The sequence below is a fragment of the Phyllopteryx taeniolatus genome, chromosome 1 (assembly GCF_024500385.1).
Source record: "Phyllopteryx taeniolatus isolate TA_2022b chromosome 1, UOR_Ptae_1.2, whole genome shotgun sequence".
Classification (NCBI taxonomy): Eukaryota; Metazoa; Chordata; class Actinopteri; order Syngnathiformes; family Syngnathidae; genus Phyllopteryx; species Phyllopteryx taeniolatus.
The window spans coordinates 26,319,117-26,340,538 of NC_084502.1; the positions used below are offsets into that span (position 1 = coordinate 26,319,117).

General features: G+C 42.0%; 2 protein-coding genes across 3 annotated transcripts in view; one reads left to right on the forward strand and one right to left on the reverse strand.

Annotated features, from left to right (window-relative positions):
• Window positions 1-1,752: 1,752 nt before the first annotated feature.
• On the reverse strand, window positions 1,753-14,808 carry LOC133465425 (taste receptor type 1 member 1). Its single transcript, XM_061748234.1, has 6 exons — window positions 14,621-14,808; window positions 11,512-11,818; window positions 8,927-9,688; window positions 7,485-7,706; window positions 4,452-4,572; window positions 1,753-3,322 (listed from the first exon to the last, which is right to left on the reverse strand). Exons 1-6 carry the CDS (start codon window positions 14,806-14,808, stop codon window positions 2,397-2,399), a joined length of 2,526 nt encoding a protein of 841 aa, XP_061604218.1. The 3' UTR covers window positions 1,753-2,396.
• Window positions 14,809-17,379: 2,571 nt separating this feature from the next.
• rprd1b (regulation of nuclear pre-mRNA domain containing 1B) overlaps window positions 17,380-21,422 on the forward strand; it is a 9,634-nt gene continuing 5,591 nt past the window's right edge. Inside the window, exons 1-3 of one of the 2 annotated variants that reach the window (XM_061783933.1) lie at window positions 17,380-17,520; window positions 17,896-18,092; window positions 20,216-20,345. In XM_061783933.1, the coding sequence (XP_061639917.1) occupies window positions 17,942-18,092; window positions 20,216-20,345 (281 nt within the window). In that variant the 5' untranslated portion in view covers window positions 17,380-17,520; window positions 17,896-17,941. Of the gene's footprint in view, window positions 17,521-17,895; window positions 18,093-20,215; window positions 20,346-21,422 lie in introns of those variants that run through there. The other variant, XM_061783925.1, reaches the window with a different exon arrangement.

A 21,422-nucleotide genomic window follows, 5' to 3' on the forward strand; every position in this document is an offset into this window, starting at 1 on the left:
GACTAGCATCCCTCCAACAACTACTATAAATTTTTACATTTGTCTGCAGTGAGACTTTTAAGTAGCTCCAAAGCCTGAAACCTTTTAGATGAGCTACCGTTTTGAAAATCAAATGTGGCCCACCTCTGGTCTACACCAATATGGCTGACGTGACAAATAAAACCATCAGGTGTATAAACTGAGGAGAAGAAAATCTTTTTATTCCATTTTGTAATAAGGCTGTAAAATACTTAACCGTCCTTAGATGTTGTCCCGCTTAGAGATCCTGACGTTTTGCATGAAAGACTAGAGTCGAGGAGCAAGGAACCATTTTTGTGCTACTTCTGGATGCACTAGTACCTCGGTGATGGGGTCTGATTAGCATAGAAAGCCTGTGTGACTGCACAAGGGGATTGGACTGCCGTAACAATGGGAGACACATCAATAACTCCAAGATTAGACACAGGGCTGACCAGGGGAGATAAAGGGTCTAAATTAGAGGGAGAATGATAGGCTGTCATCTTCTTATCAGCCTAGTGCTCTTATCTCTTATCCCATTCCCAAGCAGAAGATTCCAGTGTGAATCTGGGCACAGTTAAAGACTGGATTGAATGCATCCTGGGGGCCTCCAGGGGAAGGTATCGCCTGCTTAATTGATTTGATATGAACGAAGCTCTGTGATTGGCTGGCAACCAGTCTAATGTGCACCCTGCCACTGACCCTAATGAAGACAAGTACTATAGAAAATGGATGGATGGATAGGTCGGTAGACAGATTGGATTGGTGACACATCCATTTTGGAGATTGCCATGGCATCATATAACAGTTTGAATTTGCAGTTTCAAAACATGATCTAATGCTACTAACAGTAATGTTTCAAGCCCCTCTTGAAATTGCCCCACAAAAAAAAAGCTGAAGAAGTTGAGCTCCAGTGTCTCCAACTGCACCGTAATGGCTTCCAATAAAAGTGGCGCCTCTTGCTCAGTGGCACACTTCGCCTGTTGACCGAGCCCACGAAGCCAAGAGTGCGGCGCAGACTGTGGGAAAGCCCCTCTCGGACTCTACTCACACGTCTACTCGTCAATGGGGATGACCTCCCAGCCACAAAAGACCTTTTCATCTACTCTCATAAACAGTGGCTAACAGCACTGTGTGTGTGTATGTGTCTGTGTGTGTGTCTGTGTGTGTGTGTGTGTGTGTGTGCGTGCGTGCGTGTAAGACAGAAAGAGAAAGAAGACAGGCCAATTGTGCCTTTATTCAAAGTGTTAAATGATCTATTTAATAAGATCTTGCAGGGTGTTTTTCAGCAGCTACCACTTGTTGTTGACTCCCTAAAAATAGAAAATGCGTTGTTTTGATTGGGTCTGCCAAATAGGAAAATAATTTAGTTACAATGTAGCAGTATAGAACCTATTCAAGATGTTTATAGTACAGTGGTGCCTTGAGATACTAGTTTAATCGGTTCCATGACGACGCTCAAAACACTTGTATCTCAATTCATCTTTCAACATTGAAATGAATAGAAATGCAATTAATCTGTTCTGAAAAAAACAAAGAAATGTGTAATCTGTTTATTAATAACAAAAATAGTGTTCTATAATATTGTACTACAGTTATGCCATAATTAAAAATAATGGAAAGAAATTCAACAATTTTTGCTGGATTTTTGCTTCAGTTCAATGGCCATTGTGCTGCTCCTTATGATGTGCGTGCATTGGTCACCTGGGGGCAGTATAATACAGGCATACAGATATAAATAGATATGGTCATAGCTCCTCAGTAAGCCACTGTAATATATATGCTATTGGTGTTTAGTTTGCAAGTGGGAGTGGCAATAGACAGCCTATTTTGAAGAACTGTTCACTATCTGCCAAACTGCTGCTTATTGTGAAGTGAGTTGAGATGAGTTCACTGCCACCAAACTGTGCTCATATCTCAAATATTTGCTGCAAGTTAAAGCAAAAAAATAAATAAAATGACATCTCGAAAAACACGTAAATCGGGTCACTCGTAAGAAGCCCAGGGGTCACTGTTTTTCAGTTGCAGCTAGTTGGTATAAGTGCCTTGTGAGCATGGTGAATCTCCAACTGTATTTCTTTTCCACAATCGTTTTTTTTCCCAGATCATTTGAGTTTGGTGGCGTCACTCGTTATGTGGCGGCCCCCAGGTTCATTGGAGACTGTAAATTGTCCAAAACACGAAAATACAAAGTGCCTTTTTATGCATTTTTACTGTCGATTATATACATTGCCATTTTTAAAAACTTGGCACAATGAAAACTCTAAACAATGTGGTTTTCTTTTTGTATTAACTTGCATTGTGCTCATACTGAGAATTAAACAAATTACTGGACAAATCTACTTAAGTACAGTCACAAAGTGTTTGCACGATCAGTATCAGAGAATAAGATTTACCATTCACTGTTTACTCATGGTGTACATCTGAATGCAATTCTGGAAATGAGCAGTGGTGTTCATTTGTGGCCTCAGTACGATGATGTACATTTTGGGCAGGAAGTAGCCACCCAGGACGGCCAGAACGCTGAAGAGTATGGCAAAGACGTGTGCGGCCATGGTGACGGGGCCTCTGCTGACAAGGTAGACGGTGAAGAAGCTGATCCAGGAAACGAGGTAGACCATGAGGCTAAAGGTGACACACTTGGCCTCGTTGTAGTTGGCCGGTAGGTCTTTGCCCATGTAGCTGAAGGAGAAGCAGACCACGCTGAGGAGCGACACATATGCCAGCTCTACGCCTGCCCCATATGACAGGGTGCTGCTGCACTCCAGGACCATGCTGTCGTGGTAGAAGTCCACATCCTGGGATGGCTCAGGTGGATCAAGGGCTACACGCGTCACAGAAATGAGCAAAGCGATGGCAGACACAACAAAAATGGCCAGCTCGGGCCCTTGTTTTTTGGCCCACTTGTCGTAGGCCGGTGGCAGCTTGGAGGCCAGTTTAAAAATGCAGACCACCTGCATGGAGTGCACGGTGATGCAGGCCAGGCACACGCTGAAGCTGAACATGAACAGAGGCTGCTCGAGGATGCAGGACACGCGAGACGGGGGGCCGAAATGGCACAGAGAGCTCAAGGCGGCGGCGGTCAGGGCGGCCAGCATCAGCAGGCAGGTGCGCCCACCGGCCGACTTGGCCACGGGGGTGCGGAGGTGGAGCAGGAGGACGGCGGCCGAGCTGGAGGTCAGAAGGAGGCAGCAGGCCAGGAAGAAGAGCAGCGCCATGGCGAGGGGGGCGTCCCAGGCCAGAAGAAGAACGCTGCGGTCGTGACACCGCTCGCTGCTCGCTGGAGCCCACTGCTCGCGTGGACACGGCTGGCATTGAATGGATTCTGGGAATCACGTGCAGATTCGACATCACAGAGGATTTCTGTCATTACTATATTAGCCACATACAGATAAACAGACCCACACCTTCTCTTAGGTCATCCTCATCTGTTCAACTTATTCTACCGGCCCGCCTGATCACCAAGAGGTCGAGAGCCCCCTAACCTTTGAAACATTCTCCCACCACATTCAAATCACTGCTACATACCTCTTTAAACAGGCATGTTCATTATAATTGGTTTAGTTAGGACTACTTTTATCTTGTATTACATTGTTTCTTGTGTTTTACACCAATTGTATGGGTTTTTTTTTTGGTTTGTTTTATCTATCCAGCCATCCATCTCCTATACAAAGAATCCTCACTAGGATTAACTGGGCCTATCCCAGTTGGCCTCAGGCGAGAGGTAGGGTACACCCGGGACTAGTTGCCAGCAAATTGCAGGGCACATATAGACAAATAACTGTTCACACAGTAATTTGCACCAAAGGACATTTTAGAGTCTTTATTGAACTCAACATACATGTGTTTGGAACGTGGAAAGCAACTGGATTAACCGGAGAAAACCCACGCAAGCACAGGGAGAACATGCATTTTGTATTTCTTAATTTAATATTGTTCCTTTAAACATGTAAGGTGACCTTGAGTGAGATGAAAGGTGCCCAAAATAAAATTCATTATTAGTACTTTTTTATGATGTCTTTCCATCCATTTGATATATTACTTCCTGTTAAGGGTGAGAATTCTGATAATTATTTTTTTCTTTATTAATAAACTATTTTACATTTTTTTTTAAATCCTGATCTCTGAATTATTTGACCAATCTGTCCGTTTTAAAAATCAAATATGACCCTAAAGCGCAATTGTACACTATTAGTGTTTAGCGCTAACTGCTGGTCGATCCAAAAATTACAACTAGTGAGTCCTATTTTGTCACTTTTCTCCTGTGGTAGGCACTTATTAAAACAAACAAACAAACAAACAAAAACTGAACAGACATGACTGAGTGGTTGTCTGTGACTGACAGATGATCAGTCCAAAGAGTACCCCACTCCTCACCTGAAATCAGGTGACAGAAAGATGGACATTTCACCCTGGAGTGGATAAGTTGTGTAGATAATGACATAGATGTGTACCACTTAGGTTGAGGAAGGTGGCAGCAGGACAGGCCTGGCAGTCGAAGCAGCAGGAGTGTTGTCCTTTCATCAACTTCCTGTGGCCTTTTGGGCAGGGCGGAGAGCAGATGGACGTGGGCACCTGCAGACACAAGAACCAAGAAGCAGAAAGTTTGTTTTAACTCTCCTGGTATGTTTGTTTTTTTCCTCCTGTTTATGTTATTGTAAAGTTTAAAACACCCCCCCCCCCCCCCCGAAAAACAATTTAAATGTAATTTTTAGTAATTCATTCACTGCCATTGACGGCAAATGGTCTTGTTCACATTGTGTCTTGTTTTACCATCCATCCATTTTCTATCGTGCTTGTCGCACATATAAACGAAGAACCATTTTCACTTACATTCACACAAATCAATTCAGTCTTCAATAACCTAAGAAACATGTTTGTGGAATGTGGGAACGTGCGAACATCACACAGCAGCCACTGTGTATCTGAAGCTCACTCATACCTCAAATTTTGGTTCAGAACTGTGAGGCAGATGTGCTATTCAGTTTACACCGTGCCGACAGTAATGCATACACTATGTAAATTTTATTCTTTGTAATATGTCTAGGCGGCACGGTGGGCGACTGGTTAGATCACATCACACATCTGCCTCACAGTTCAGAGGCAGTTCCAGCGCCAGAGTATATCGTATAGTATTGCTTGTCGAAAAAATTGCTTGTGCTCATATTTACCCTTGTGTCTTCTCCTCCTTCTGCAGTGCCTTCCTGTGTCTCCTGTAACACTGCCTGTCTCAACCACACTGCCAAACTCACTTATCTGCTCACTCTTCAGCCTCCTGCACGCTCCTGCTCCCACAGACCACCCTCACGCCTCTGGTTTCTGGATCTCGCACAACTCACAATAAAACCCCTTCCCACAGCTTCTTCTGTTTGTCTGCTTTTGGGTCCTGTCTGACACATTTGATTTCAAACCGTAACAGAATACTCTTGGTAGCATGGACCCAGCGACTCCAGAAGCATTAAGAGAAGTACTTGTTCAAAAAGGCGTCCACATCGGACGAGAGGACAAAATTCTCTGGGAAATCACGGACTCAATCAATACCCTCACACAGCAAGTATCCCTCATGTCTGCTCAGATGCACCGCGGCAACCACCACCTCACCGAACCTCCCCGTGAGTATTCCTCCCGAGCCCCCTGCCTCCAACCAAAACTCCCTCCCCTAGAAAGAACCTCATGTTCCCCCTCCCGAACCTTACTCTGGAGATCTAGGTTCTTGTAGTCAGTTATTACACTGTTTTCTAGTGTTTGATCTGCAGCCGCTAAGTTATCCCACTGATAAAGCTAAAATTGCCTTCGGAATTAACCTGTGCAGTAGAGCTGCTAGATGGGCTACCGCTTTGTGGCACAATTCCTCACCTGTGTTAGCCTCATTTGACTTGTTTGCTGCTGAGCTCACAACAATTTTTGACCACCCTGTTAAGGGCAGGGAAGCCACTCTGCCTCTCCTGGCCCTCACTCAGGGCTCCCGATCCGTAGCCTCCTATTTTTTTTTAAAGGATTCTAGCTGGTGTGTGTGGGTGGGATGAAGCGGCCTTGATGGGGATTTTTGTTAAAGGGTTATCCGAACAGCTTAAGGACAAGTTGGTGGCTAGAGATGAGTCCACCTCGTTAGAGGGGTTAATTTCTTTAGCTATCAAGTTGAACAATCGACTGAGGGAGAGAGTTAGAGAGAGGGGATAGAGCCTGCAGTTTAGTGACCTCTGTGGGCATTGTCCCTCCAGCTACTCCCCTGCCTGTGAACCACCATGGTCTCCTCATCACCCCCTACTGGACTGGAGGAGCCCATGCAACTTGGTAAGGCTCGTTTGGATCCTCTGGAGTGTCAGAGCAGCTTGAGTCACTGGCTATGCATCTACTGTGGGCAGCCTGGCCATTTCATCGCCTCGTGCCCGCAGACGCCAAAAGACTGGGCTCCACACAGACTGACAGCACTGTGGTCAGCCAGACCAATTCTTCCTCCAGCTCTCTCTCTTGCATCCTCAGGGGGGAACTGCAACCCTCGGGTCACCGTTCTCATCGAAGCTCTCTCCGGAGCTGAAGACAGATTTATTCATTAGGGCGTGGTGTGTCCTCTCCCGTTCTCCAAGAAGGTTACTACCCTGGAGGGGCACCTATTCTCCCGAGTGACCCATCAGACTACACCGATCACCCTCCTCATCTCTGGCAACTACCGGGAGACCTTCCAACTGTTCGTCATCCCCCCTCCTGAGACTCCGTTAGTTCTTGAACTTCCCTGGCTGAAGAAACACAACCCCACCATCGATTATCTGTCGATTACTGGTTGGAGCTATTTTTGCCATTCTCACTATCTTCTCTCAGCCGTCCAGACCTCCAGTGATCCTCTGTCACCAGTAGTCTCTCTCTCGTACGTTCGTTCGTTCGTTCGTTCCAGAAGAATACCACGACCCCTCCTGTTTTCCGGTAGGATTTGGCCATCTCTCTACTCCCACACCTCCCTTATGACTGCGCCATCGACCTTCTTCCTGGAGCCCCTCTCCCCTCAAGTCGCCTCATCAACCTTTCCCCCCTGAAAAGAAAAAAGGTTATTTAATTACCTGTGCTCATACTTACTGTCGTGCCTTCCTGTGTCTCCTACAATGCCGCCTGCCTCAACCACACTGCCAAGCTCACTTATCTGCTCACTCTTCAGCCTTCCTGCAAGGAACACCCTCTCGTCTCTGGATTCTGGATCTCGCACAACTCACAATAAAACCCCTTTCCCACGGCTTCTTCTGTCTCAGTCTGCTTTTGGGTCATGTCTAACACATTTGGTTTCAAACCATAATGCATCCAACATTGGATACACATTAAATATTGGAATATACATTTTGACCCCGTTTTGAATTACTGATCTACATTAATGTACCCCAGAGAATTAGTTATTGAATTCCAAGGTAACTGCTAGTATCTTTTCACAGAAACTTTTCCTTTAAGAGTACCCACCACTCCAGTGTTGATTTCTCGAAAGGTACAATTCCAAATCTTACTGATCTGGTTGTCATCCCTGTGCTGTGCCACTCAATGGCCTCTTCATCAAGTATGAGCTGAGGGGGATCTGGGCTGAAGGAGCCCACCACTCGGTGGGACCACTCCGTCCCCCTCCAAATCCACGTCACTATGTCATATCCAGTGGGAGGGTCTCCGTTCACATCAAAGTACACAGAGGTGTTTTCCAGAGAAAATCTCGTGTCCTTGAGCATGGGCAGGAGCTGAGAGAAAAGAGGGAGTGTTAGGAGAAAAAAGACTTTGGCTGCGTTCAGAATCGCTCCCTATCCACTATGTAGTGCTGTTCAAATGTGTAGTGAGTATAGCTTATGCCCTATATCACTTATGTCCAAACTTGCCACATACAGAAAAGTGGAAGGATGCCATTTTGACATTTTGCCCATTGATTTATTTAAAACACTAAAACCAATCCACCAGTGTGCGTAAAGATATTTTAGATATTTTATATTATTATTATTATATTTTATACTGTTTATGTACATCATATATAGAGCATATTTATTTATTTGGTCCACTATTGTACCCTAATCCCACAATGCATCTCGAAGTAGTAAACAACCAATGTTCACTAGTAAAGCACAACCCCTAAAACACAACAAAAATGCCATGTGTTATTTTACTAAGAAAATTAACACTCTAAAATATTGTATTCTACTTGAACAAACATACAGTAATGAAGTAATTCAATAGAATTTTAATTCAATGGACATTGTGCCGCTCCTTCTGGTGTGTGCGTCTTGGATACTTGGGGACAGTATAAATACATACATATGGATATACAGTACATGAATTAGACTAACAATTTCTTAGCAAGCTGCAGTAATATTAGTCGTTCTTCACAGAGGATTTAGGATGTAGTATATCCCTGTGAGTATTGTTTTATTATCGGTCTACATGTGTTGCTCCACCGTTTGTGTTGAAGTGTCCATTGCTCAAAGGGTTATAACGCTGCAACACCGATGCTATTCTTAGCCCGTCTATGTTTTTTTTTTATTTAAGCTGGCTGACTTTCAGCCAAAGCTATGTGCTTGTGTTAAATAAACGTGTAATTCTCTTTATTTTATGTTTATTGACAGTACACTTGGAGTGGTATTACACAGCTTGAAGCCTCTTTTTTGAAGAATTGTTCACTGTCTTCCAAACTGCTGCTTGTTGTGAAGTGAGTTAAGTTCCCTGCCACCATACTGTGCTCGTTAACTCAAATTTTTGCCCGCAAAGTAAAGCAAAAAAATCGTCCGATTGACAACTTGTATCTAAAAAAAAACTTGGATTTCAGATAATTCGTATCTCAAGGCACCACTGTATATAGACCACCAGAATTTTTTTTATTTTTTAAAAACACTATATAGTGATTGGGGAGTAGGAAATGATTGAATTATTCTTAACACAGTCCTTTAACGTGGGCAAAAACAACAGATCTGACCTGCCAAGGGTGCACCCTCCTTTTTTGGCACTGTCCAGAGTCACAATGAAGAGCTTGGTGCAGAGCATAAGCCACGGCATACACCGCCTTGTATACATTGAAGGAGGAGGTGATGTCATACTTCTCCAAAGTGAAGTTGTGCCTGGCAAGGCTGAATACATCAGTGCTCTGCAGACACACACTGCTGTTGGCCCCTGAAACCGCCTGAGCTTTGCCGTGACGGAGCGAAGCCTCCACGATGTTCCTCTCAAACGCCCCAAAGCCACTTATGGCTGCGTTCTTGATGGACACGCCGATCACAGTGCCTACTGTTTGGATCCCAGGGATCCCGGATACGAGCGTGGCCGTTGACCAGTCTTCTGTGCCAATCCACACCTTTCCTGTCACGTTGCCCTGGACAACGAACGGGAAGAAGCCGCTGAGTTTGGACTTACTGGAAAAGAGCACAATGGTGTTGACCTTGGCTCTCAGTATGCCCTCGACCATGCTCCTCATCATGCCAGCTGTCTCACTGCTGTAGGCCGGGATGATTCCCTGGTAGGCCACGCAGATGCCGTGGTCCGAGGCCTGTTGGGACAGGCTCTGCATGCCATCCAAGCCATAGTTGTTGTCGCTGCCCAACAGAGCGATCCAGTTCCATTTGAAATGGATCAGCAACTGGATTATGGCCTCCACCTGATTCTTGTCGCTGGGAATTGTGCGGAAAAAGGATGGGTAGTGGACCTTGTTGCTCAACTTTTTGTTTGATGCTTCATAAGAGATCTGTGGTAAAGAGAATACATTACTACTCACAAGAAGTTAGGGATCCTGAAATTTCACCCGAAAGCCTATTATGCCTTACTTATTGTTAGTAATGTAAATACATCCATTCATCCATTTTCTATAGTACTTTTTCTCATTCGAAACACAGGTCAGCTGGAGCCAATCCCACCTGACATTAGGCGAGTTGTGCGATTGGCCACCAGTCACATACAGTGGTGCCTTGCGATAGGAGTGACCCGGCTTACGACCTTTTCAAGATACAAGCCATTGTTCGGCTGATTTCTTGCTTTAACTTGAGATACGAGGGATATTTGGTGGCAGTGACTCAAGTCACTTCACAACAGGCAGATAGAATTAGTGAACAATTTTCTTACTTCAAAGCTGTTTATTGCAACTCCCAGTTGAAGTCTACTGTCAAACTAAACATAAACCAAATGGTTGTATTTAAAACAACCACATAGCCTCCACTAGTTTTATGCTAACACAAAATAGGAAACACCATAGCATTTATGTGGCCGTGTTATAACCTTTAAAGCAATGAACATTTGAACACAAACAGTGAAGCAAGACATGTACACATATAATATAACAATACTCACAGGTATATATTCTTTAATCTCCAAGAAGAACAATTAATATTAGAGCGGCTTACCCAGAAATGAGGAGTCTATGTACAAGAACATCTCAATAAAATAGAATAGTGTCAAAAGCTTAATTTAGGTAATTCAATTAAAAAAGTGAAACTCATATTATAGAGATGCACACACTCAGAGTGAAATATTTCATGTTTTTTTTAAATATATGTACAATTTTAATGATCATTGCTTACGGCAAACAAAAACCCAATATCCACCATCTCTAGAAACAAGAATATTACGCAACAAACAATCAAGAAACAATAACAATGATTTTTAATGTAGAAATTAGCCAGGAATTTGTCCTGAAAAACATTTTCCCGAGTGTTTAATGAATCTTTACTGCATAATGTATGAGTACTGAAATAAATGACCTTCTCTACCATATTTTAATTTATTGAGATGTACCTGTATAACAGTATGTCTGTACTATACTGCCCCCAGATGGACAAGGTGTGCAACCCAGAAGGAACAGCTCAATGTCAATTTAATTGAAGTAAAAAGCATGACCAATTTTTTAAAAATTCTTTACATTTTATTACATAGTTACTGTATGTTGTTGTTGTTGTTTTTAATAAAGTACAAATAAAGTGCTGTTTTTCTCAACATTTTTTTGTGGGGGGGATGGCTGAAAACGGATTAACGACATCTCCATTCATTTCAATGAGGAAAGATTATTTGAGATACGAGTGTTTTGAGTCACGTTTGGTCACAGGACAAATTAAAGTCATACCACAAGGCACGTTAGACAAACAACCATTCACACTCACATTCACACCTATGGACAATTTAGAGTCTCCAATAAACCTAACATGCATGTTTTTTGAATTTGAAAGGAAGCTGCAGTACCCAGAGAAAATCCATGCACACATGGGGAGAGCATGGAAACTCCCTTAAGGTGTATTACAATGATCTTTTAAACTTCCACTCTTGAGTGTAGTGGTCAGAGTAAAGGATCTGCACCAGTCAATGGAGAGGTTCTAGGTTCAAATCTTGGCTCAGGCCTTCCTGTGTGGAATTTGCATTTTGTCGCTAAGTGACATAAATTTCCAGGCAAAGTGTCCTAACTTGAAATAATTTAAAAATGCCCCCTTTACAATTTCCATGGAGAAGCAAATGCTCTCCTCCTTTGCATCCCTACTCGTGAACGACCATCCTAACAAAATCAGTTATGCTAATATACCATACCTGTGGAATGAGGTAGGCCCCCAGTAGAGCGGCAGGAGTAAAGGTTTTGCTGCTGCTGTCGGGCCCGATCACAGCCACAGTCATGTTGTTAATGAGTGGTTCTGTGTTTGGAGCCGGGTCATGGTAATGATCGGCCAGTATGTCCAGTGTGGCCAGCACACTGGCCGGAACCGAGCAAATGTCGTACAGCTGGTATCCCAGAGACACTCCAGGCAGGAGAAGGTGTGCACCAGACTTGTTGTTGATTTCATCTATAGCAAATCGCATGGCTAGCATCATATGGAAGCCATGCTTGTTGTGCCGGCCTCTATAAGATAAATACAATGGAATTTAAAGAAAAAAATGCATATGACATTTTTAAAGTCTGTGTTTATAACGGCGCCACGGTGGTCGAATGGTTAGCACATCTGCCTCACAGTTCTGTGTGGAGTCTGAATGATCTCCCGTGCCTGCGTGGTTTTCGGCAGGCACTCCAGTATTGGCCCACATTCCAAAAAACATGCATGGGAGGTTAATTGAAGACTAAATTGCCCGTAGTTGTGAATGTGAGTGTGAATGGTTGTTTGTCCATAATGTATGTGCCCTGCGATTGGCTGGCAACCTGTTCAGGGTGTACCCTGCCTCTTGCCCAGATATAGCTGAGATTGGCGCCAGCAAGCCCGCGACCCTATTGAGAATAAGCAGTTCGGAAAAATTACACTTCTTTAGGCTCGGCTCCCTCAGCTCAGCTCCTCAGAGGCTCTTCAATTTTGTGAACAATTATGTAAAGAATGAATTACTAAAAAATACAATATATCAAATATGCATTATTTATATTGTGTTATTAAGTCACATAGTCAGAATGCTACAACCCCAATTCCAATGAAGTTGGGACGTTGTGTTAAACAAATAAAAACAGAATACAATGATTTGCAAATCATGTTCAACCTATATTTAATTGAATACACTACAAAGACAAGATATTTAATGTTCAAACTGATAAACATGATTGTTTTTAGCAAATAATTATTAACTTAGAATTTTATGACTGCAACACGTTCCAAAAAGCTGGGACAGGTGGCAAAAAAGACTGAGAAAGTTGAGGAATGCTCATCAAACACCTGTTTAGAAAATCCCACAGGTGAACAGGCTAATTGGGAACAGGTGGGTGCCATGATTGGGTATAAAAGGAGATTCCCTGAATTGCTCAGTCGTTCACAAGCAAAGATGGGGCGAGGTTCACCTCTTTGTAAACAAGTGCGTGAGAAAATAGTCGAACAGTTTAAGGACAATGTTCCTCAATGTACAATTGCAAGGAATTTGGGGATTTCATCATCTACGGTCCATAATATCATTAAAAGGTTCAAAGAATCCAAAGAGGAAAAGAACCATCCGGACTGTTATGGACGCAAAGTTCAAAAGCCAGCATCTGTGATGGTATGGGGCTGTGTTAGTCCCAATGGCATGGGTAACTTACACATCTGTGAAGGCACCATTCATGCTGAAAGGTACATACAGGTTGTGGAGAAACATATGCTGCCATCCAAGCAACGTCTTTTTCATGGACGCCCCTGCTTATTTCAGCAAGACAATGCCAAATCACATTCTGCACGTGTTACAACTGTGTGGCTTCGTAGTAAAAGAGTGGGGGTACGAGATTGGCCTGCCTGCAGTCCAGACCTGTCTCCCATTGAAAATGTGTGGCGCATTATGAAGTGTAAAATACGACAACGGAGACCCCGGACTGTTGAACAGCTGAAGCTGTACATCAAGCAAGAATGGGAAATAATTCCACCTACAAAGCTTCAACAATTATTGTCCTCAGTTCCTAAACATTTATTGAATGTTGTTAAAAGAAAAGGTGATGTAACACAGTGGTAAACATGACCCTGTCCCAGCTTTTTTGGAACGTGTTGCAGCCATAAAATTCTGAAGTCGAAGCAAAACAATCACCTCCGTTATACAGAAGTGAGAGAGGCAGAAGCTTGATAAACAATTATCCTTGTCCAGCTGCACTCAATTTATCTTTGTCGAAAAACAGCTAGCTAGTAGTCACAAAATGGCTGGGAATTATCAGGACGCACAAAACGGCCGAAAAACAGCCAGCAGTCACAACATGGAACAATAAAGCATGTGAAGGTTGTATAAAACTAATAGAAGTAATATTTGGTATACATAAAGCATACATTTTCCAACTCAGCTCCCCCCTTTTGATTATATTAAATAATCTATTATTAATCATAGAAAAGGAAAATTAATAAAAATTATTACATCCTAACTCCCTAAAAGTTAACATTAAACGTTAATCAAAATAATATAACAGTGTAACATGTATTACATGTATTTCGTCAACTTTCTCTTTTTTTTTTGCTGCTTTTTTGGGAATGTGTTGCAGCCATGAAATTCCAAGTTAATGATTATTTGCTAAAAACAATAAAGTTTATCAGTTTGAACATTAAATAGCTTGTCTTTGTAGTGTATTCAATTAAATATAGGTTGATCATGCTTTGCAAATCATTGTATTCTGTTTTTATTTATGTTTAACACAACGTCCCAACTTCATTGGAATTGGGGTTGTACAGAAGATGAACACAAAGGGGCACAAAAAAGTTGTAATATTTTTGTGTATTGTGTAACTATTGTAGGAGAAGCAACAGTTGCAGGAGACACGCATGTTCACTAACAGCAGTTCCCTCGCTTCTCTTTTCTCCTCGAACTGAAGTAATGGGTGAACTGTACATACAGCATATGCCTAATGCAGGTTGTTTATGGAGCCTGCCTGATATGACATTTTATTTTGCAAAGTCTGCACTTGGTGCTTAAACTATCTGTTAACTTTAAAATCTGTCCAAATGTTACTTTTTTCCCCCTTCCCCCTGGCTACATGTAGCCGTTTTAACAGAAACAAGATGAGAAAAAACAAGAAACCAGCTCCCAATCAGGAGCCAAAGAGCGGTCTCTATACTAACACATCACTACTAGGTACATTAAGTAGTACCACATTTTACACAACATGCTTGTCAGTGTGTCAAACAGTCAATGAAAGTAATGTGGATTTATTTCACATGGAGACTAGTTTTAATATGCATCCAAACAGTGTATGTTGCCATTCGGGTTCAAGTAAACTCACTCATTACATGGACCCAGAGCGGGTAAACCAGCACTCGGGCCATTTGTGTCATGGAGAGGAAAGAGTCCAGCAATCGAGAAGTCCCCCTGCAGATGTAGTCCTTCTCCCTGGGAGACATAGTCCAGTTTTCCGTCAGTCACCTGCAGCACCAGGCAACATAAGAAGAGACATAGAGTTGTTGCACACATGTCAGCACATGTAAAAGGTAATCAAGGCTGATATGGAAGCACCACTCCACTTCTGAAATGCAGGGTATGAAGGGAGGTTTTCCAAGTGTGGATTTAGGGCTGTGGGATGAGAGGATCACTTTTGCATCTCTCTCGGGGTAAGTAGTATGCATTTACATGTCTAATTTGTTTGTGTAATGCACGCTTCCCATGTTGCATAAATGCCGTAACCAGTGAAAAAGGTCATTCATCATCTCAGTTGTTTTGTGTTTTTGAAAATAGCACATTTAGTGATTTGAAAAACACCTGTATTTCATGAAGGGTCAGCTTTTTCTGGATTTACTTGCCGTGTATGAAATGTCCAGAATGAAAATTATTGTTTAAGTGTGTAATTTGGCGGCACGGTGGGCGACTGGTTTGAGCATCTGCCTCACAGTTCTGAGGACCGGGGTTCAATCCTTGGCCCCGCCTGTGTGGAGTTTGCATGTTCTCCCCATGCCTGCGTGGGTTTTCTCCGGGCACTCCGGTTTTCTCCCACATCCCAAAAACATGCATTAATTGGAGACTCTAAATTGCCCGTAGGTGTGAATGTGAGTGCGAATGGTTGTTTGTTTGTATGTGCCCTACGATTGGCTGGCAACCAGTTCAGGGTGTACCCCGCCTCCTGTCCGATGATAGCTGGGATAGGCTCCAGCACGCCCGCGACCCTGGTGAGGAGAAGCGGCTCAGAAAATGGATGGATGGAAGTGTGTAATTTGCATTCCGGCTAATATATGAAGCATATTTTTTCAGATGTGCCTGTTGAATTGACAAACAATTTGACTCTCACCTGCATCCAAGCCACAATTATTATGTTTTGACAGCAATACGGTGCATTTAGTTTAACCACAGCATGGAGCATGCAAATGGCCATGCAAATGTTTGTAATGACAAAATTTGAATGAACATATTTGCAAAAGCAAGCTGTTGCGGAATTATATTCAACATATCATGACATATGTTTGAAAACACAACATTCTGACTTCACTGGTATTATGTTAGAAAAGCAGCATCAAATAAAAAAGTTGTTGTTTTCTCAAATGGTTAAACACAATTACTGAATAATAACAGTGTTTACAATGCAAAACACACACACACACACACACACACTGATTAATACAACTCAAGAAAATAAGCTAAATGAATAATTAGAATTAATTTTGGAAAAAGAATTATAAAAATAAAACATGAAAACATATGATCATCTTAGTAAGAAATATATTCTGGTTTAGTACAAAGTTACCCAAATTCCCAAACTACAATAAAAATATTTTATATACAAGAGAGTGTTACTGTACTGTAGAGCATGATGGGTCATTTTTGTTTTACACATCCATCTATTTTCTATATCACTTGTCAACTCACGAGGGTCACAGGTGAGCTGTAGCCTATCCCAGATAGGCAGAGTACACATACCCTGGACTACTCACCAAACAATTGCAAGACACATACCTGTAATGACTAACAACACACCTATGGACACCAGAATGACGCCCTGGGCGGCTGCCCATATCGCCCAAATCAGAAACCGCTCCTGGTGAGGAACATGTGCGAACCACTTGGTTACTGTGCTACCAATAAATAAAATCCCAAATACTTTTTTAAAAATCCTGTTTTAAAATATAGCTAGGATTTACCTGTACAGTATATATACACTAACTTATTTAGACAGCCATACATACATACATACATACATACATACATAGGAAACATCTATTTAGAAAACAAGATATAAGATAGCATTTACATGATCTCTTTTACTTTTTTAGGGTGGGGGGGGGGGGGGGGGGGGGGACTAAAGGAGCTTGTTTCTGCCTGTAAGAAAGTTGAAAATATGAAAGTTGCAATGTTACTAAATCCAGAAAACCGGCCGTCATTTTCTTTCCATTTCGCTGTGCCGGAAATTATTTTTATTTAGCGCAGGTCCACCGAAATCGCGTTTTCTCATTGTTTCGCGCAAGCTAATACTTGTTCTTTTCAGATTACATTGCTGGGAAATCCCTTTACCACCTCATTTTTTTTTTTTTTTCAATTCGGTTGAGATTTTCTGTGGTCCTGACAAAGATGAAAATGTTCCTCGATTTTGAAAATCACACGATTATAGGATTCGGTGACGACAGAAAACTCTATGATGGTGATTCACTATTATTTTTCTTCTTTTCTGTGAAGTTTGAAGTAATTTTGACGATTTGCTTGCTCTCAGTTTGATAATCAAAAGGAGATGCTGAGATGGCTCTGGCGGACGCCGCCATTGAAAGTCCAGAAATGCCATCCGGCCATTTTTCTACCAAAGAGTTAAGGTTTCGGTCACAAGTTTCCTTGTGATTACTTTGATTTCTGGCCAGAAAATTTTGGCAAATTTTCATTATAAAAAGTGACATAAAATCCATAATCCTTATCCGATTCTTACAAACTAGGGCTTGTTTTATTCGTGTGACAGTCCTCGATTTTGACATAAAGATATTTTGAACAATTTAGTAACATTGCTCATGAAAGGATGTAAAAATAACGACTTAAAAAGGAGACGTTCGGCCGATGGTGACGTCACTACTTCGCGACGCACATGTTGAGGTGAAAGTGCGAGCTGCCATTTTTGCATCATTCTTCCTGATTAGTTGCGTTAAAGGAAACCACTTACGAGTCGCTCCACCTTGACGTTTACCGTTTTATTAACCCCGCAGTCGTGCCGAGCAGGTATTCTCCTCAGATATTGCAGAAGTTGTGTCAGTTAAACTCGGGCTAAAGCGTGGGGTAACTCGTAGTAAGCGGATGGCTACTTAAGTTAGCTGTGGCTGGCTAAGCGTTAGCTACGGCTGTAAACAAACACTTGAGAAAACTGCTGTTCGCAAGCCAACTCAAAAGCTGCACGTTTGTTATTCCCTCACGTTGGTTAGTGGCATTTATATGTTATAACGGTGTTTTGCTCGAGTAGGTAGCGGAAGACTATTCTTTTAAAAAAAATTGTTTTTTTTTTGTTTTTAAATCTCGCGTGTACTTGCTTGAAGTGCAACTTTAGTTTTGATGACAGTGCGGGTTTCCTCCAACTAACTGGGACCTCCGTCGGTTTAGAGAGGGGTCGTTGTGCTCCCAAGGAGACGCGCAGCAGCACACGGACATGTCGTCGTTCTCCGAGACGGCCCTGGAGAAGAAGCTGTCGGAGCTGAGTAGCTCGCAGCAGAGCGTCCAGACTCTGTCCCTGTGGATCATTCACCACCGCAAACACTCGGGCCTCATCGTCAAAGTTTGGCACAGGGAGCTGAAGAAAGGTGAGGCTCGAATGCACTCTTTGTTTTTGTTTTGTTTTGTTTTTTTGCCTGGATGTTGACCCAGAATATATCCACGTTATTTGTGTCATTGTCACTGTGAAGTGCCTTCAGTGTCCTCATCAGAATCAATCAATCGGTCATGAAAATGTAGCAGAATAATGATTATAAATGGATTAAAAGGATTAGAATTGGCCAAACATTTGCACACCTACCAGGACAATGACAAGTCTTTTAAAATGTTTTTGCCTCATTTTATACAATTTTTATTCATTGTATGTGATTTTGTCATGTTCCACACATTGCTGTGTTAACTACAGTGTGGGTAATAAGTGGTTAAATTATCTATACATCCATTTTCCATACTGCTTATCCTCACTAAGGTCACAGGCATGCTGGTGCCAAGCTCAGCTAATGCTGGGTGAAAGGCGGGGTACACCCTGAACTGGTCGCCAGCCAATCGCAGGACACATACAGTTCCCTCCAAAAGTATTGGAACTGAAACGCTCGGTGGCTTCAAACAAAGTGCTCTGTCCTGAGTTGTGTAACACATCTAGATGTAACTACCATGAAATAAAAGATGGAATTCTGAACTTTTGTCTCATATTCATCTTTTGCTCTGAAACCCAAATGTCTTCAGTATACAACAAAAACAAAGGAATTGACCTTGCCGTTCCAATACTTTTGGAGAGGACTGTATGTCCACCCTGTCAGCAAGATCGCATAATTTGCTGTTTGCATGCACATTGTTTGTTAATTTATTAAAAATCTTGACCAGAAGGCATTTCTTTGTGTAACAGATAGTCAGTCCAAGGAATATGAAGTTCAATGGAAAATCTCAACTTTTAGGGTGAAATGGGGAGGTCCCAAAGGTGCATTATGGGGATAGTGACTCATTTACAGTCATGATCCACTTCAGAAATAACATACACGAGACTGGCCAAAAACTGCCTTCAAACAGCTCTTAGCACTACACCATTGCTAACTACAATGACAATTAAAAAAAAGATATTGAAAGACTAATGATATTGAAAGACTAATGTGTTGATAAAGACCGTTTTTGATCAGATGGTGTAGATAGACCTAATGTTGTGTCTGGAGATTATGACTGACAGTCGAGACCTGGGTATTATATAATTTAAATTGATGCAAACCATTATTTTGTCCATGGAGTTGGTATTCAGTAATCTTCCACGAATTTGGTTCAATTATCATGGATTCACTGATTTGCTTTTTGTGTGCTCTTTCTGAAATGCTCTAAGATGCCCTGTCTAAATAGGAAAGTGGTACAGTAATTTCTCCAATGGAGTATAATATGTTTCAGTGATGAGAGACTGAGAGACAAGCTTTGTATGATGGGGAGGCGCTAAATTTAGTCTGGATTGTTGAGATTCTTTGCCAGATGTGCATTAGTACCGATCCATTCTCTTAACCGCTTATCCTCACTCGGGTCGCGGGTGTGCTGGCGCCTATCCCAACTGACTCTGGGCGAGAGGCGAGGTACACCCTGAACTGGTTGCCAGCCAATCGCGGGGCCCATATAAACAAACAACCATTCACACTCACATTCACACCTACGGACAATTTAAGAGTCTTCAGGCAACCTACCATGTATGTTTTTGGAATGTGGGAGGAAACCGGAGTACCAAAAACAAAACAAAAAAACACAGGCACGGGGAGAACATGCAAACTCCACACACAGGAGGTGGGATTTGAACCCGGGTCCTCAGAACTTTGAGGCAAATGTGCTAACTAGACATCCACTGTGCTGCCCATGAATTGCGAATTTTTAAAATCAAATCATCTGTAAGTAATATTTTTAAGGCTAATGTAAGCTGATTTTGAAATGATAAAACGTTTTGGGATCGTAATTTGTGGTATATTTAAGGTTTAAATAAACATTTTGGGGGTGGAGGCATCAAGTTTTTTTGCGATATGAGACAGGACCAGATTTCACACTGAGTAAGACTTGTGAGTAGATTAAGACAAGCTCATCATTATTTTGGTATTTACACTTTTGTTTGGAGGGGTGCTATGAGATTTTTCTTATGTAAATATGTGCCGCTGGCTCAATAAAGCCGGTACAATGTTGTCGTCACATTTCAATGTAATTTGTTGTCCTACAGCTAAAACCAACAGGAAGCTGACCTTCCTCTATCTGGCCAATGATGTCATCCAAAACAGCAAGAAGAAAGGACCCGAATTCACCAAAGACTTTGAGACGGTCCTTATTGATGCCTGCTCTCATGTTGCAAGGTACCCGGTGGATAAATACATTTTTCGGAATCTTAATTTAGGGAATGATGTGATTGATAGTTTTTGCGTATTTCTAAAGGCCCAGAACTGTTAAGACAACAAAAGAGTTCTAGAATGTTTGTGTTTTTAAATGTTTAAGAGGTTTCACAAAAATATCACCAACCTCTGGGTTTCCTCCTTGGAGATGCTTTGCCAGACTGTTATTGCAGCCACCTTCACTTACTGCTTGTTTGTGGGTTTTGCCTTAAGCTTCATTTAAAATTAATTTTATCATTTAATCTTCTGTTCATAGCAAGGTTATTATAGTAAACGAATGAATAAACTAAAATTGGAAAAAACATTTTCGTAAACGAAATGAAATAAAAACGAGTGTTTTAAAAAAAAACAACTAACTAACTAAAACGACATTTTACGTTTGCAAAACTAACTATAATTATAGCAAAAATATCCTTTGTGTTCGTCTTTGTCGATTAATTTTATGCATGAGCTTTCGGAGTTGATTTTAAATGTATTTGTTTCGGATAAATACATAGAAGATCGAACAGTCCTTTGGAAATTGTAGTTCATTTACTGTGTGTCGCCTAGAAGTGATGTCATCAGGCAGCGGCGTCATGTTGACGGCTCGCCAGACCAAGCGCAAGTTTTGCCGCGAAGCTAACTTTTACGTCCAAGCTGTTTTTGTTTCTACGTGTTGCTAACGGAAAGGGCTAAGACGGCTACCGACTAGCTATCGCCTTCACGGAACCTGCACGTCGGTTATTCGTCTTTTGGGGAAAACTCAGAGAAACGGACAACTGCAGAGTCTCAAAATGCCGGTGTTTCCTGCCACAAAAGGCAGTTGTGAAAGCAGACAAGTTTGTCTCGCTGACACAGCAGGTGATTGAACTATTGCAACAAGGACGACATTTTCACAGGACCACTTAACCAAGAGCAGGAAAACTTGGAAAGCTTTGCCACAATAATCATGGACTCAACAATAAAACACAAAGTTTAGTTGCTTCAAGCTGTTTGTCGCTCCCAATTGAAGTTTACTTAAACACTGACACAAATCAAAAAATGATTTAAACATTGTATATT